The sequence below is a fragment of the Choristoneura fumiferana genome, chromosome Z (assembly GCF_025370935.1).
Source record: "Choristoneura fumiferana chromosome Z, NRCan_CFum_1, whole genome shotgun sequence".
Lineage (NCBI taxonomy): Eukaryota > Metazoa > Arthropoda > Insecta > Lepidoptera > Tortricidae > Choristoneura > Choristoneura fumiferana.
This window is the reverse complement of record NC_133472.1, coordinates 5,082,820-5,095,270: the sequence shown is the minus strand read 5'-3', so window position 1 is coordinate 5,095,270 and position 12,451 is coordinate 5,082,820. Positions and strand designations below refer to the sequence as shown.

Here is a 12,451-nt window from a genome sequence, read left to right as displayed (position 1 = left end):
CGTCCCGGTGACTCAAAAAGTCTAGCAAAGAGTATTTAATCGTTTACATGCATCTATCAGTTGCTTAAATAATCAGAAGTGTGTTGTTTATGTGAAGTTATCCACAAATTGTCTAATATGTACAAATGCCGCTTCAGCGGACCAGTCACTTTGTAGCCCGAAAATGTATTTACACTGTGACTGGTACTCACACACTCACTCACTTAAGATAAGGCCTGCTACTAGGTGAATATAGTTGTTGTTAACCAGGTGTGTCGATTCTGTTACATGAAATTGTAATCTGTGGTTACTTTATTTAAATAGAGGCAATTAATACATTCGCATCCGGTACTGGCGCTACCTTTTGGTAATTGAGACTTTAAGGTTATAGAATTTTGCAATCCGGCAATCTTGCCCCAATTTAGTGTCGAACCCCAGGTATTTCGGCTCTAAGATGTGACACGTTAACGTAACATGCAACAGCAGCAGGCATGCATCATATAAATTGTACCATCAGCCAAATAAGTGGTCTATCAATTTTTATGTCGCTAAAGTCGACCTTTCAAATTGATAGAAACGTCTCTTGGCGTTATTGTTTTATGACATGCAACCGATTATCAACTTTAGGGTGGTTGACCACATATTTGGCTGATGGTACATGCTTTGGATGTTGCATTGCTGCATTTTTGTACCTATTTAAGTATCTTTCGAAACAATATTTGTATAAGGTGTTAATTAAATAACCGAAAACCTGAAAGTAGTTTGTTCAGAATCAAAAGTAGAATCGGTTTCGGGCACAGTAAATTTATAGACTTATAAGTTAGAAGTTTCATACTATTTGGGATAATTTGATACTGGCCGTTTTTCTGTCAGTTTCATTTCCTTCTAAAAACGGCGATAAGACGGCGATGGATGGGCGATGGGCAACGACAAGAATAAAGTAAGAGTGTAGAGTTACGAATTAAGTAGAATTACTAACTCAGCAGAACATAACGAAATTTTCAAGGTATTTCATATAATTGCAATAACCTAACTATAAATAAAAAAGGCTGTTGGCGTGCCTGAGTTTTTTAGTTATTTAATTACACCTTGTTAATTTTTTAATCGGACGATTTTCACACAACTTTGTATATGTATATAAAGAGAGCTGCTTACAAAATTGGCTCAAAGTATAATTTTAATGTTTAAAATGCGATAACTTTAAATAAAGTAAAAATGAATCTTTAATATAAGTCGTGAAAAACGTTTTACTAATAAATATAATAAGTACAATAGTTGAATATTGTTAAATTATTTATTTCTATACCGTAAACTGCTTCAACTTTGCCCTCTGGCCCCAACATTGCCTGAGTTGATTAAGAGTCGATAACTTAGCACTCTTATAGGTTTTAAACTTTTATCTACACGGGAATTATTATTACGGGGGGATAAAAGTTTTAAAACCTAAAGGGTGCTAAGTTATCGACTCTAAATCGAATCAGGCAATGTTGGGGCCAGAGGGAAAAAGTTGAAGCAGTTTATGGTACCTACTTATAAGGGTTAGTGTGGTATTTACTATAAAACTCATAACTTAATTTTTCGTTACACTAAGCTAAGAAACATTTTTTCTGGAGCTTATTACTATCAAAACTGTAGTCCCATCTCGTAACCAGATTTGGTAGCTAGCTACAAGACGTAAATAGGGCTTTACCTTCTTGTATAAGTATAGCTAACTACCAAATTGAAATAATTTTCGCATCTCGTAGCTAGATTTGATAACTAGCTACGAAATGGGTATTGTATTTTCTTATCTTGTAACAGTATCAATGAGGGCTATCGTTTTTTGTCTCACTAGATGGCGCACTGTTGCGTGAGAGTATGGCTTTCAAAGTCTGTTTTTACGGGTGTGAAAACAAAGTTTAGATTAAAATCATATTTAATACACCTTAAAACCGTACCATAAAAATATCGAGCATGCCACAGTGTTGCATAGTCCCCGTTTTGTTCGGAAAAAAGGGAGGACAAAGGTTTCCGAAAGACAAAACTGTCTCAAAACACAGACATTCATTGCCCCGGAACGCATATTTGCCATAATTAATTTCAGATATTGCAAAATATTCACAAAATTATTCTAATTATAAATATAAACCCGCGTAGCTCACAAAAAACTATGAGATTTGACATTTCGGAGACCTCACGCTACACTAGCGCCTCTAGTGGCGAATTCATACGCGATAGCCCTCATTGTGATTGTGAACGATATTCCCATTTCGTAACTAGATTCGGTAGCTAGCTACGATATGGGAATTGTGCTTTTCTATCTTGTTACTAGTTACCAAATGAGAACGATCTTCACATCTCGTACCTAGCAAAATTTTGTAGCTAGGTTAGAAACGGGAATTGTGCTTTCCCATCTTGTAGCTAAATAGAACCACATCTGGCTTTGAGACCGGACTACAGGGACGATTAAGATAAAATTGGTAACTAGTAAAAAATATATTTACGAAATGGAACTAAACGATTTCCGTTTCGTAACCAGCTTCGAAACGGGAACATTAATTCTATTTTGAAGCTAGCTACCTAGTCTTCGAGATGCGGTAAAAGACTAGTATTACATCATTATTTACGTTGTCACTCCATCTTTTTGTCAGTTGTGTAACTTTTTTTTAACTAACAAGATATTCACCTGTTCGTCAGAGTTCGTGGGTGTTTGTTTGTTGTCCTCGCTGCCGCTGTCCGAGCATTCCTCTTCCATTAGCGGTTCTAGACGTCTCCTAAAGATATCCCTACGGTACAAACATAGGTATAGTATCAATACAGGTGGTTCATTTAGATCGGTCAGTATGGGAAAGTCTGAAACTATAAGACATACGAAGATTTGTTCTTAGGAACCATGTCATCGATTTTAATGACAAGAAAAACTGCATTCATATATTAAAAAAACTGTACTCAGCTCGGGAATCGAACCCGGACGTTTTGAAAAATAAAACTAATAATTATTAAAGAAAATTAAATACAATGCATTTTATTCATTCTAGATACCGTGTTTCATAGTAACATTTGTTGCTTATGACCTACACTACCGATATCCAAATAGAAATAATGTAGGTAAGTTTTATTTTTCAAAACGACCGGGTTCGATTCCCGAACTGAGTAAGTGTTTTTTTAATTTACTCGTATGAACGCAGTTTTTCTTGTTACTAAAATCGATAACATGGTTCCTAAGAACAGATCTTCGTATGTCTTATAGTTTCAGACTTTCTCATACTGACCGATCTAAATGAGCCGCCCTGCACACTCATCAAATAGTGAGAGGGAATTTCGTAGTAGCCTCCCTGTTCTAAGAGTTGTGAAAGGTTTACTTACCTTGGCAACAAGGGCCTAAGTGTGGTAGGGCCGGTGATGGTTGGTGCCATAAGGAGCTCGTCCATCATCAGCTCTGTGTCATCATCACCAGCGTACGATGACGACGACTTGGTGGGTGACTGCGAAGGTAAAAGGCTTTCTGCTCAAAAGACTTTGACAATCGATCTTTTTATCGATATTTTATTTATTGAACCTTGGTTGCGAGGTACAATAGCAATGCCAAACTTTTATGTAAAAAAAACTTAATTTGTATTGGTCATATGGTTTTTAATACAATCAGTTTGGGGTACTTTGACCCAATGGAGGGTAACTTGACTCCTCAGCAATCCTGGACCTGGGTTTGATTCCCAGTGCTGGTCTCTTTTTCTGGTTTTTCTGTGCATCCATGTCTTAGTTTGTATTTCCGATGAGGTTTTATTGTCTAATGCACTTGGAATCAATAGTTTTCACCATTCTTTCTCTCACATTGCAGACGAGGGTACAAAGAGACAGTGAATGCGATTGTTGACATTGGCGCGTTAGATAATACGGCCTCTGGACCGAGTTACCCAATGGTCAAAGTTACCCTTCAGGGGAGAAGCAACCCAATCTTACGGTGACTATTTCCGTAATGAATGAAAATGAAAAAAATAAAAATATTTATTAAGTTAAAAGTAAAAAGTAAGTAATGAAGAGATAGGGTTTAATTTTCACTTTTAAGATTAATTTGCGGGTAGAATCTAGTTTATCAAACTTACAGAGAGCGTCCCGTGTTCCGAGTCCGGCAGGTTGTCTGACAAATCGCCGGATGACGGCGTGCCCCACGCCTCTTCGCCGCTGGCGCCGCTGCCGTCCCCGGTCTCTCCCGTACCATCTTCAGTATGAGCTGACTTCCATTCGCTCACGCCGAGACACCTGCAGTATGAGTTGTATGAATTGTTGATGATTGAGTACAGAGGTGTATTTAAAGATTTGGCGCGAGTGGGTCAGCTTTGCTGCCCCATTAAGTGTATTGGCGTGCATTGGGTTGATTCCAGGGTAGGCAGTTGGTATTTTGCACCGCAGTAGCACGCCATCAGCACTAGCGCTGCCTACCCTGCAAGTCCCTGCTGCTTACGCAATGCACGCCATATGTATGATAAAATATTTAATTTAAGCACAAAGTAGATAATATAACAGAGACACCACCTAGTACAAGCAAATGGTATTACCCTAATACTGGCTATTCAACGGGCTATTTTTCTTTCTTTCGATTTTCCAATAGATGGCACCAGTGAGAACACAAATAATACGATACGTATTGCCATCTAGTGAGACACTAAGGATACGGTACACTGACAACAACCAACAAGCTCACCAACTGAGCCTATACGACTAGAGATACGCATGATGTCTCTGTCTTATTTACGTCGTTAGAAGAGACTGGCATGTTTCTCTCAAATAGTTTCGACGAATGTGTGCAAGCGCGGGGTAAGCCCAGCAAGCGCATTTCGGTTATTCGCCATCTAGCGTCACAATTGCAAAACACTACGTCCACGAAAAGAACATGCCTAGTCACCTTTTTTTAAAAATTGAGATTTTAATCTCAAAATGTAGAGCTCACAAAGTACTATGACTTACCACTGAGTTAAATAATCTGAAAACAATATAAAATCTATTTTTTATCTTTTAAATAAATGGTAATTATAGTAATTGTTCGTGATGACTAACTTTCAAACCGATATAACTCAAAAAGTTGCTTAGGTGACTAGACGCGTTCTTTCCGTGGATCCTACAATGTAGCCACATGTAGCCTATATTTTCGTATTCTCAATTTATTATTTTTATGGTTTCTTATCTTCAAATTAAGGATTTGAATTAAGGTTGATGTGAAGTTGTGTTTATAAAATATGCTAGTATTTATTTTAATCTCAATATTTCTACTTAATTCGGCTTATTCACATTTTATAATTTACAAACGTAAATGGTAGTGCCATCTACCTATTGCTGTTTTTTAGTATTAAATATAGCTTGTAGGGGTTGGTAGGCCATGATTTAAGAAAAAAACCTGCCATAGGTGTCTCTGTTGCCCCGGGCCATGACTCCCTTGGCCATAGGATAAATACACCCCCAATGGAGAAGTAAAAAGGAAGGCGGCGAAAGGCACTTACTGATCTCGTGAATTTTTTCCATCGTACCTACTTTGTCGGATACGTTCGTATTTACCTTGCAAATGAATTCGCCGCTAGAGGTGCTAGTGTAGCGAGAGGTCTCCGAAATGTCAAATGTCAGTGTTTTTGGGTGAGCTACGCGGGTTTATTTGTAATGAGAATAATTTTGTGAATATTTTGCAATACCTGAAATTAATTATGGAAAATATGCGTTACGGGTTAGTGTCTGTGTTTTGAGCCAGTTTTGTTTGTCGGAAACCTTTGTCTTCCCTTTTTTTCGAACAAAACGGGACTAAGTAGGTACGCAACACTGTGGCATGCTCGATATTTTTAACCGACTTCAAAAAAGGGGGAGGTTATTTTTGTTATGTTTGTTTCCTCAGAACTCCGTCATTTATGAACCGATTTTTTTTTGCGTTCGTCTAGGAATGTCTTCAATTAGGTCCCATAAGCACCAAATCAGGATCTGATGATTGGATCTTAACGGAATCGAGGGAACTCTTCAAATGTTGTAGTTAACCTGTACCTAGTAAATTGTATATATTTAGTAGTAACTCGTGCATTTGCTCTTGAAAATCATCATTTGGTGAAGTGGAAATGATGATGAAGACCACAGTTGACCATCGGAGTTACTACTCAATGCCCACAGTAAAAAAGAGTTTATAAAAAACATAGCCCGATATAGAGTATGTATACAATGTTTTAGACTATCACGGTCATTGACATTTTAATTTTTTAAATTCGGATTTTGTCCGGCGTACCTTGGTTTTACAGAAGCTCGATATTTCGGCATAGTTGCATGTGCCATGGTCACGGGACCACTGGATTTAAATCATAAAATTCGATGTAATGTGTTGTGTAATACTTACAGGTTTTCAGTTATTTAATCAACATTTTGTTTAATTTGTGGTATTTTTTCATGTAAAACATAAAGTGTATACCACTTGTGTGTACCACTATAAAAAAAAGTGTAAAGTCATGTGATCGTTTAGTAGTTTGGAAAATAATTAACAATTGCGGGCTAAGTTCATAAATACCTACGTTTAAGTACTAGTACTATGTTTTAGAGTTGTATTAAGAATAAAATAATACGAGTACAATAATCTAATAAACGACTAATAAGTAAAAAATACTATTTAGATTTGAATTGTCTCTATCTCGAAAAAAATATAATATCTATTTTTTACACATCACGAAATCAAATTAATTTAGGTACACTGTATATTTAAACTATGTCAATACTAAAAATCTACTTGAAACATAACTATGTACAGTCAACGTCATAAATAAGTGATCATTTTTGTACCTTGTCATTTTGACGTCATGTTTGGAAAGCCATACGAAATAGTGGTCCGAATGAAAGCGACAAGGTGCAAAAGTGATCACTAACTTATGACGTCGACTGTACTTACTTATATTGCTAAAAATCATTAATTGTATAGTAGACACTAAACATTAGGTAAGTATTATGTTCATTAACAAATTCCAATCAAACCTAGCATCTATTTGATATTTACAATTACAAAATTATTTTAGATATATTTTTCTCTAGCTAAATACAGATGCAATAAATATAGTTCTGACCTCGGAAAAACTCGGACACACGAACAGGCCCGAAGTTTCAATAACTGTATTAAATTATTGAAATGTATATACCGGTTATCCCCACGGGTTTGCCCTGCAGAAGCAATAAATAGTACCGTAGTAGCAGTAGTAGAGTTAGTAATAGTAAACCTAAGAAACTTAGAAAAATAGACAATCCCGACATTGTCATGTGTAGATGTTAATATGGATACACCCTGAAAATAAACATTAAAATAAAACAAAATTTTACTCATTATGATCAAAATGACAATACATTACAAAATGAGTACTGACTGAACTTTTAAATTGATTCTAAAGTTTATGTATTCCACTAATCCCACTAATAAGTAAGTAAGTCTGTCTGTTTGTACCTCATCAAAATGCGGTATACAGATAGTTTGAGTCCCGGGGTAGTACATGGATAGTTTTATCCCGAAAAATTGCATAGTTCCCGCGGGATTGCGATAAACAAATTCTACGCAACAGCTATATAGTAATTGTAATTAATGACTGTTAGTTTTTCTGTATTCTCTATTTTTAATGAGTGCCTTCTTACGTTTAATGTCCACTTATAAATAGAGAAAGATTGTGAGACAGCTACCATTTAATGTCAGGGTATGTCCATGCTATGCGAACTAACAAAACATATGCCCTATACTACGAAGTGCGAAATTCGAACTTCGTATCTTGCCGTCCTGCTGTCGCTAATGTTTTTTTTTTATTTGACTGGATGGCAAAAGAGCAAGTGGGTCTCCTGATGGTAAGAGATCACCACCGCCCATAAACATCTGCAACACCAGGGGTATTGCAGATGCGTCGCCAACCTAGAGGCCTAAGATGGGATACCTCAAATGCCAGTAATTTCACCGGCTGTCTTACTCTCCACGCCGAAACACAACAGTGCAAGCACTGCTGCTTCACGGCAGGATTAGCGAGTAAGATGGTGGTAGCAATCCGGGCGGACCTTGCACAAGGTCCTACCACCTGCTAAATAAAAATAATGTTAGTTAATACGAGAGTGAGAAGGATGGTACGATACGAACTTTGATTTTCGAATTTCGTAGTAGAACCCCAGCTCGATCTTTCCGATTTATGCATAAATAAATCAATATTGATCGTAATTAATTGGAACTTCGTGAGTTGTTGTTTTCGAGTGAAACCGACGACATAACATTGTTCATTACATCTGTAATTATATCTAAATCATGGCTGACTGTATTTAACAGCAAAATGACTACTATTCAAAGGTTCTAAGTATAAAAATAGTAGATTCACTCAAATAATGGATTCACATACTTATCCATTTAAAATCAGCGCCTGATTTCCACCTATTTGTTAAACGAAGAGAAAGTTAATAAACAAGAAGTACACCGTAGACACACAAGTATATAAGTTATATAACAGTTCAATCCCAAATACGAGTATTCTCATAAACAAAAACCTAAAACACAAATGCCATTAAACGAAAGAAAAAAGCGGCCAAGTGCGAGCCGGGCTCGCGCACGAAGGGTCCCGTACCATCTATACAACATTCATTAGACATTAGCTAAAAAACGGCAAATAAATCACTTTTGTTTCATGGGAATGAGAAATGGAATAAAATAAATCTTTCTATTGTATGATCTTCACTATACAAGGTTTGAAGATACTAAATTTAATTTCCCCCTCAAATATTTATTTAATTCTCTTTTTAGTAATTGTTGTTATAGCGGCCACAGTTATACATAATCCGTGAAAATGTCAACTATCACGGGTCATAGGATACAGCCTGGTGACAGACGGACGGACGGACAGCAATGGAGGTCTTCAAAAGGGGTATAACAAGGTTTATGCAGGGTCGGCAACGCGCGAGTGATACTTCGGGTGTTGCAAGCGTTCCTAGGTGGCGGTAACTGCTTAACATCAGGCGGGCCGCATGCTTGTTTGCCACCGACGTGGTATAAAAAAAGTCTTAGTAATAGGGTTTCCGTTTTTACCGTTTGGGTACGGAACCCTAAAAAACAATTGGAGAATACCACAGCATGAATTCAAGCTTCCTTTTGGAAAAGCAGAGGCCTTATTGTCTAAAGCACTCGGAATCACCATAATTTCACCGCTTCTTTCTGTCCCACGGAATGATTGAGGTTAAAAAGAGATGGCGAATGCGATCGCGAGTGCCAGAGCGTTAAGCCATGTTTAGACTTGCAAGAAAAAAATTGCAAGTTGCATTACATTGCGAGGCCGTAAAGCCAACGAGTTTGTAGTGGTCAATCGAGCGCCGCAAGGTAATGATACTTGCGCGATTTTTCTTGCAAGTTTAAACTCGGCTTTACACAATACGGCCACAGGTCTTTTTAAGTGAAGATGGCATTTAAGTCTTAAAAATGTAGTTGCTATTTTCTTAAAGCCGCGTATCCACTTGAGGCAGCCTCGGGCCGAGCGGCTGCCTCGCTCCGAGGCCGCGCAAGTGGAGACGCTGCCAAAGGCACGGCTCAGACTGAGGCTCCTTTGAGCACGGCCAAAAAACCGACAAAATATGGCTCGGCTCGCGGTGCTCGGCCTGAGGCTGCTCTAATGGATACTCGGCTTATGAGTTATTAGAAATTAAAAAGATTTTCGGTTGAGTCTGTATTCAGAACAACCTTCCCAAAAATTTTAATTTCTTGCAATTTGACAAAAAGTGGCCAGTGCTTAATTTAAAAAAATGATCAAACATAAGAAAAACAAAAATGACATGTTTTAGTCCATGATATACAAAGGAAAGTCAACCCATTCGTTGTATAGGCAACGTATTTTGTAAATTAAACACGTTGGACTTACGGAAGGTTTCGTACGAATTTGTGCACTGGAGCTAAGACTGTTGCAATATTGGATAAGCGTTGTTAAAAAAACTCCAACAGTAATAATCCGACCCAACACTTACCTTTCTAAGAAAGACGGTTGTTTCTGCGCAAGCGACGTGTTGGGCACGCTTTCGGTGTAACTAAAGATGTTCATCTTCTCGACCACGAAGGAACCAGCGCGCGCCGTCCAGCCCATGATGCCTCCTGCTGCACCGGATACTATACAATGTTTATTAAGTACATAAGTAGTTAAGTACACCTTTAATTAAATACAGGTCGATTCAGAAGAGCTGGCATGAATGGATTGAACGAAAGTAATGTCTTAGACATTTTTTAGGAAAATGATATATGCGTGACATTTTCACATTTGTGTGAAGTGTATTCAAATAGGTAACACGTAGATAAAGATTGGTTTTTGGAATCGTTTTGTATTTTTTATTTCAATTTCAAATTTTTACTTTTACTGTCATCCCGTAAAACCTAAATTGAAAATACAAACTGAAATATAGCATATACTAACCCCCTTATTCATAAACGACAATCAAACCTATTTTAGTTAAAATGCCGCTAAAATTCGTTTGTCCTTATCTGTCACTTCGACATCTGTATTTGTTAGAAAGGGACAAAGCATTTGTTAGTTAACATAGGCTTGTTAAGTTTTATGAATAAGGGGGTAAGTATACCGTAGCCCTCATCGAGCAACTTTCGGCATTCCAAAAAACCAATTTTAATTTGATTGCTTAATAACGATATCTCTTGTCCGGGTGAGCGGTTAGTTCCAATGGAATGCCGAAACTTTCTCGATGAGGGCTACGGTATAGATGTCGCTAGCGTCACTGCTTAAGTGGCTAAATAAGAAACAAACCAGCTAAGATAAGTGGTGCATAGGAGAAATTCGTGTCTGTACCGTTGTCCACCAGTGGTGTAGCGGTATAGCACGTGGCACGGAATGCCGAGGACCTGGGTTCGATTCCCAGTGCTGGTCTTATTTTTCTAGTTTTTCTGTGCATCATCATTCACTCAGTTAATCCATTCGTGCCAACTCTTGTGTATAGACCTGTATACTTAGTCAACCAATTTCATTCCTAGACCACCACAGAACCGTGACGTAATCAATGTCATTCGATAAATAATGTTATAGATAAACAAAATTACCTATTTACTATGATAAGGTTCCATGGCGGCCGATGAATCATAATTGTTGACTGTACCTTTAATACAAGCCTAATATTGATTAAGCATGGTTTTTTACCCAACTGCTTGAAGGAGCAGGAAAGAAGCGAATATTCTATTTCTTTCAACCTCTGTGTTGCCTAAAGGGCTGGACAGCTTTTAGTATTATTTCAAAAAGGCGTCCGCAAAAAATGGAGTAAGGATTTGTTTTGATGAGATTAGACGAATTGAATAAAAAACACGAATAAAAAATAAAGTATAATAAAAGGTAATAAATTAATAAAAGACAGCAGTGTAACCAAAGATATTAATAACATAAGTGAATGAATGAAATGAACTTGGCGAATGATTGAAATACTTATACGTATAGCTAGTGCCACCAGATTTGAAGTCACGCACACAAGAACATATCGTGTAATAACAGCAGGATTTTGATTCATTCATTCTCCTTTTGTCCAATCAGTTCTTTTCGTAGCTGTGCGTAATCAATCATTCGCTTCAACTCTTGTGGCACTACTATAAGAACAGTGATAGAATCACCTGTGTTATAAGGTCTAGAAGGCTCTGGCTCCAAGGTCGTCAGTCTTACGTTGCCATCATCAGTCTCATCAGACGGCAACCTTTCTAGGCTCGACATGGTTCCGTACCTAAAATCAATGTTACTGGATCTAAATGAAGCTGGACGTAGAGCGGTTAAATGAATGGAACATGTGACTGCCATTACGCACTTATGACTATAGTGCAAGCGCAAATTTACTATTAAGATTGTGATCGATTGAAAGATGCCACTATGATAACCATTTGTATAATGAGGGCTATCGTTTTTTGTCTTTCTAGATGGCGCCACTGTTGCGTGAGGTTTTAAGTGTGGCTTTCAAAGTCTGTTATTACGGGCGTGAAAACAAACTTTAGATTAAAATCATATTTAATACACGTTTTGTTCGGAAAAAAGGGAGGACAAAAGTTGCCGAAAGACAAACTGTCTCCAATGACAGACATTCATTGCCCCGTAACGCATAATTGCCATAATTAATTTCAGGTAATGCAATATATTCACAAAATTATTCTAATTCTAAATAAACCCGCGTAGCTCACCCAAAAACTATGAGATTTGACATTTCGGAGACCTCACGCTACACTAGCGCCTCTAGCGGCTAAGTCATACGCGATAGCCCTCATTCCGAAAGAACATAATGATAACAATGTGGAAGTATGAAAGAAAAATAAACGAAAGGAAAGAAATAATAAAACAAAAATAAAAACGATGCTGAAGCGACTGATGCGCATTTCTAGTTCATTGCGAAGGTGACAGATGACTGTTAATGGTCTTCATGGGACAAACATGTTTGTTTTGGATTAGAAATCAAAGAAAGCAAAGAATTATTGGTTATACAGGGTGGCCCATATAGATCGGTCAGT

General features: G+C 37.5%; 1 protein-coding gene across 8 annotated transcripts in view; it reads right to left on the bottom strand.

The window, feature by feature from the left end:
- LOC141438953 (uncharacterized) overlaps positions 1-12,451 on the bottom strand; it is a 36,654-nt gene that overhangs the window by 20,979 nt on the left and 3,224 nt on the right. For 4 of the 8 annotated variants that reach the window (XM_074103591.1, XM_074103512.1, XM_074103070.1 and 1 more), the window contains exons 3-7: positions 11,573-11,700; positions 9,940-10,078; positions 4,062-4,218; positions 3,325-3,443; positions 2,645-2,744 (exon numbers count right to left, since the gene is read on the bottom strand). In XM_074103591.1, coding sequence (XP_073959692.1) covers positions 2,645-2,744; positions 3,325-3,443; positions 4,062-4,218; positions 9,940-10,078; positions 11,573-11,700 — 643 coding nt within the window. The remainder of the gene's footprint in view (positions 1-2,644; positions 2,745-3,324; positions 3,444-4,061; positions 4,219-9,939; positions 10,079-11,572; positions 11,701-12,451) is intronic. The other 4 variants (XM_074103279.1, XM_074103210.1, XM_074103349.1 and 1 more) reach the window with 4 other exon arrangements.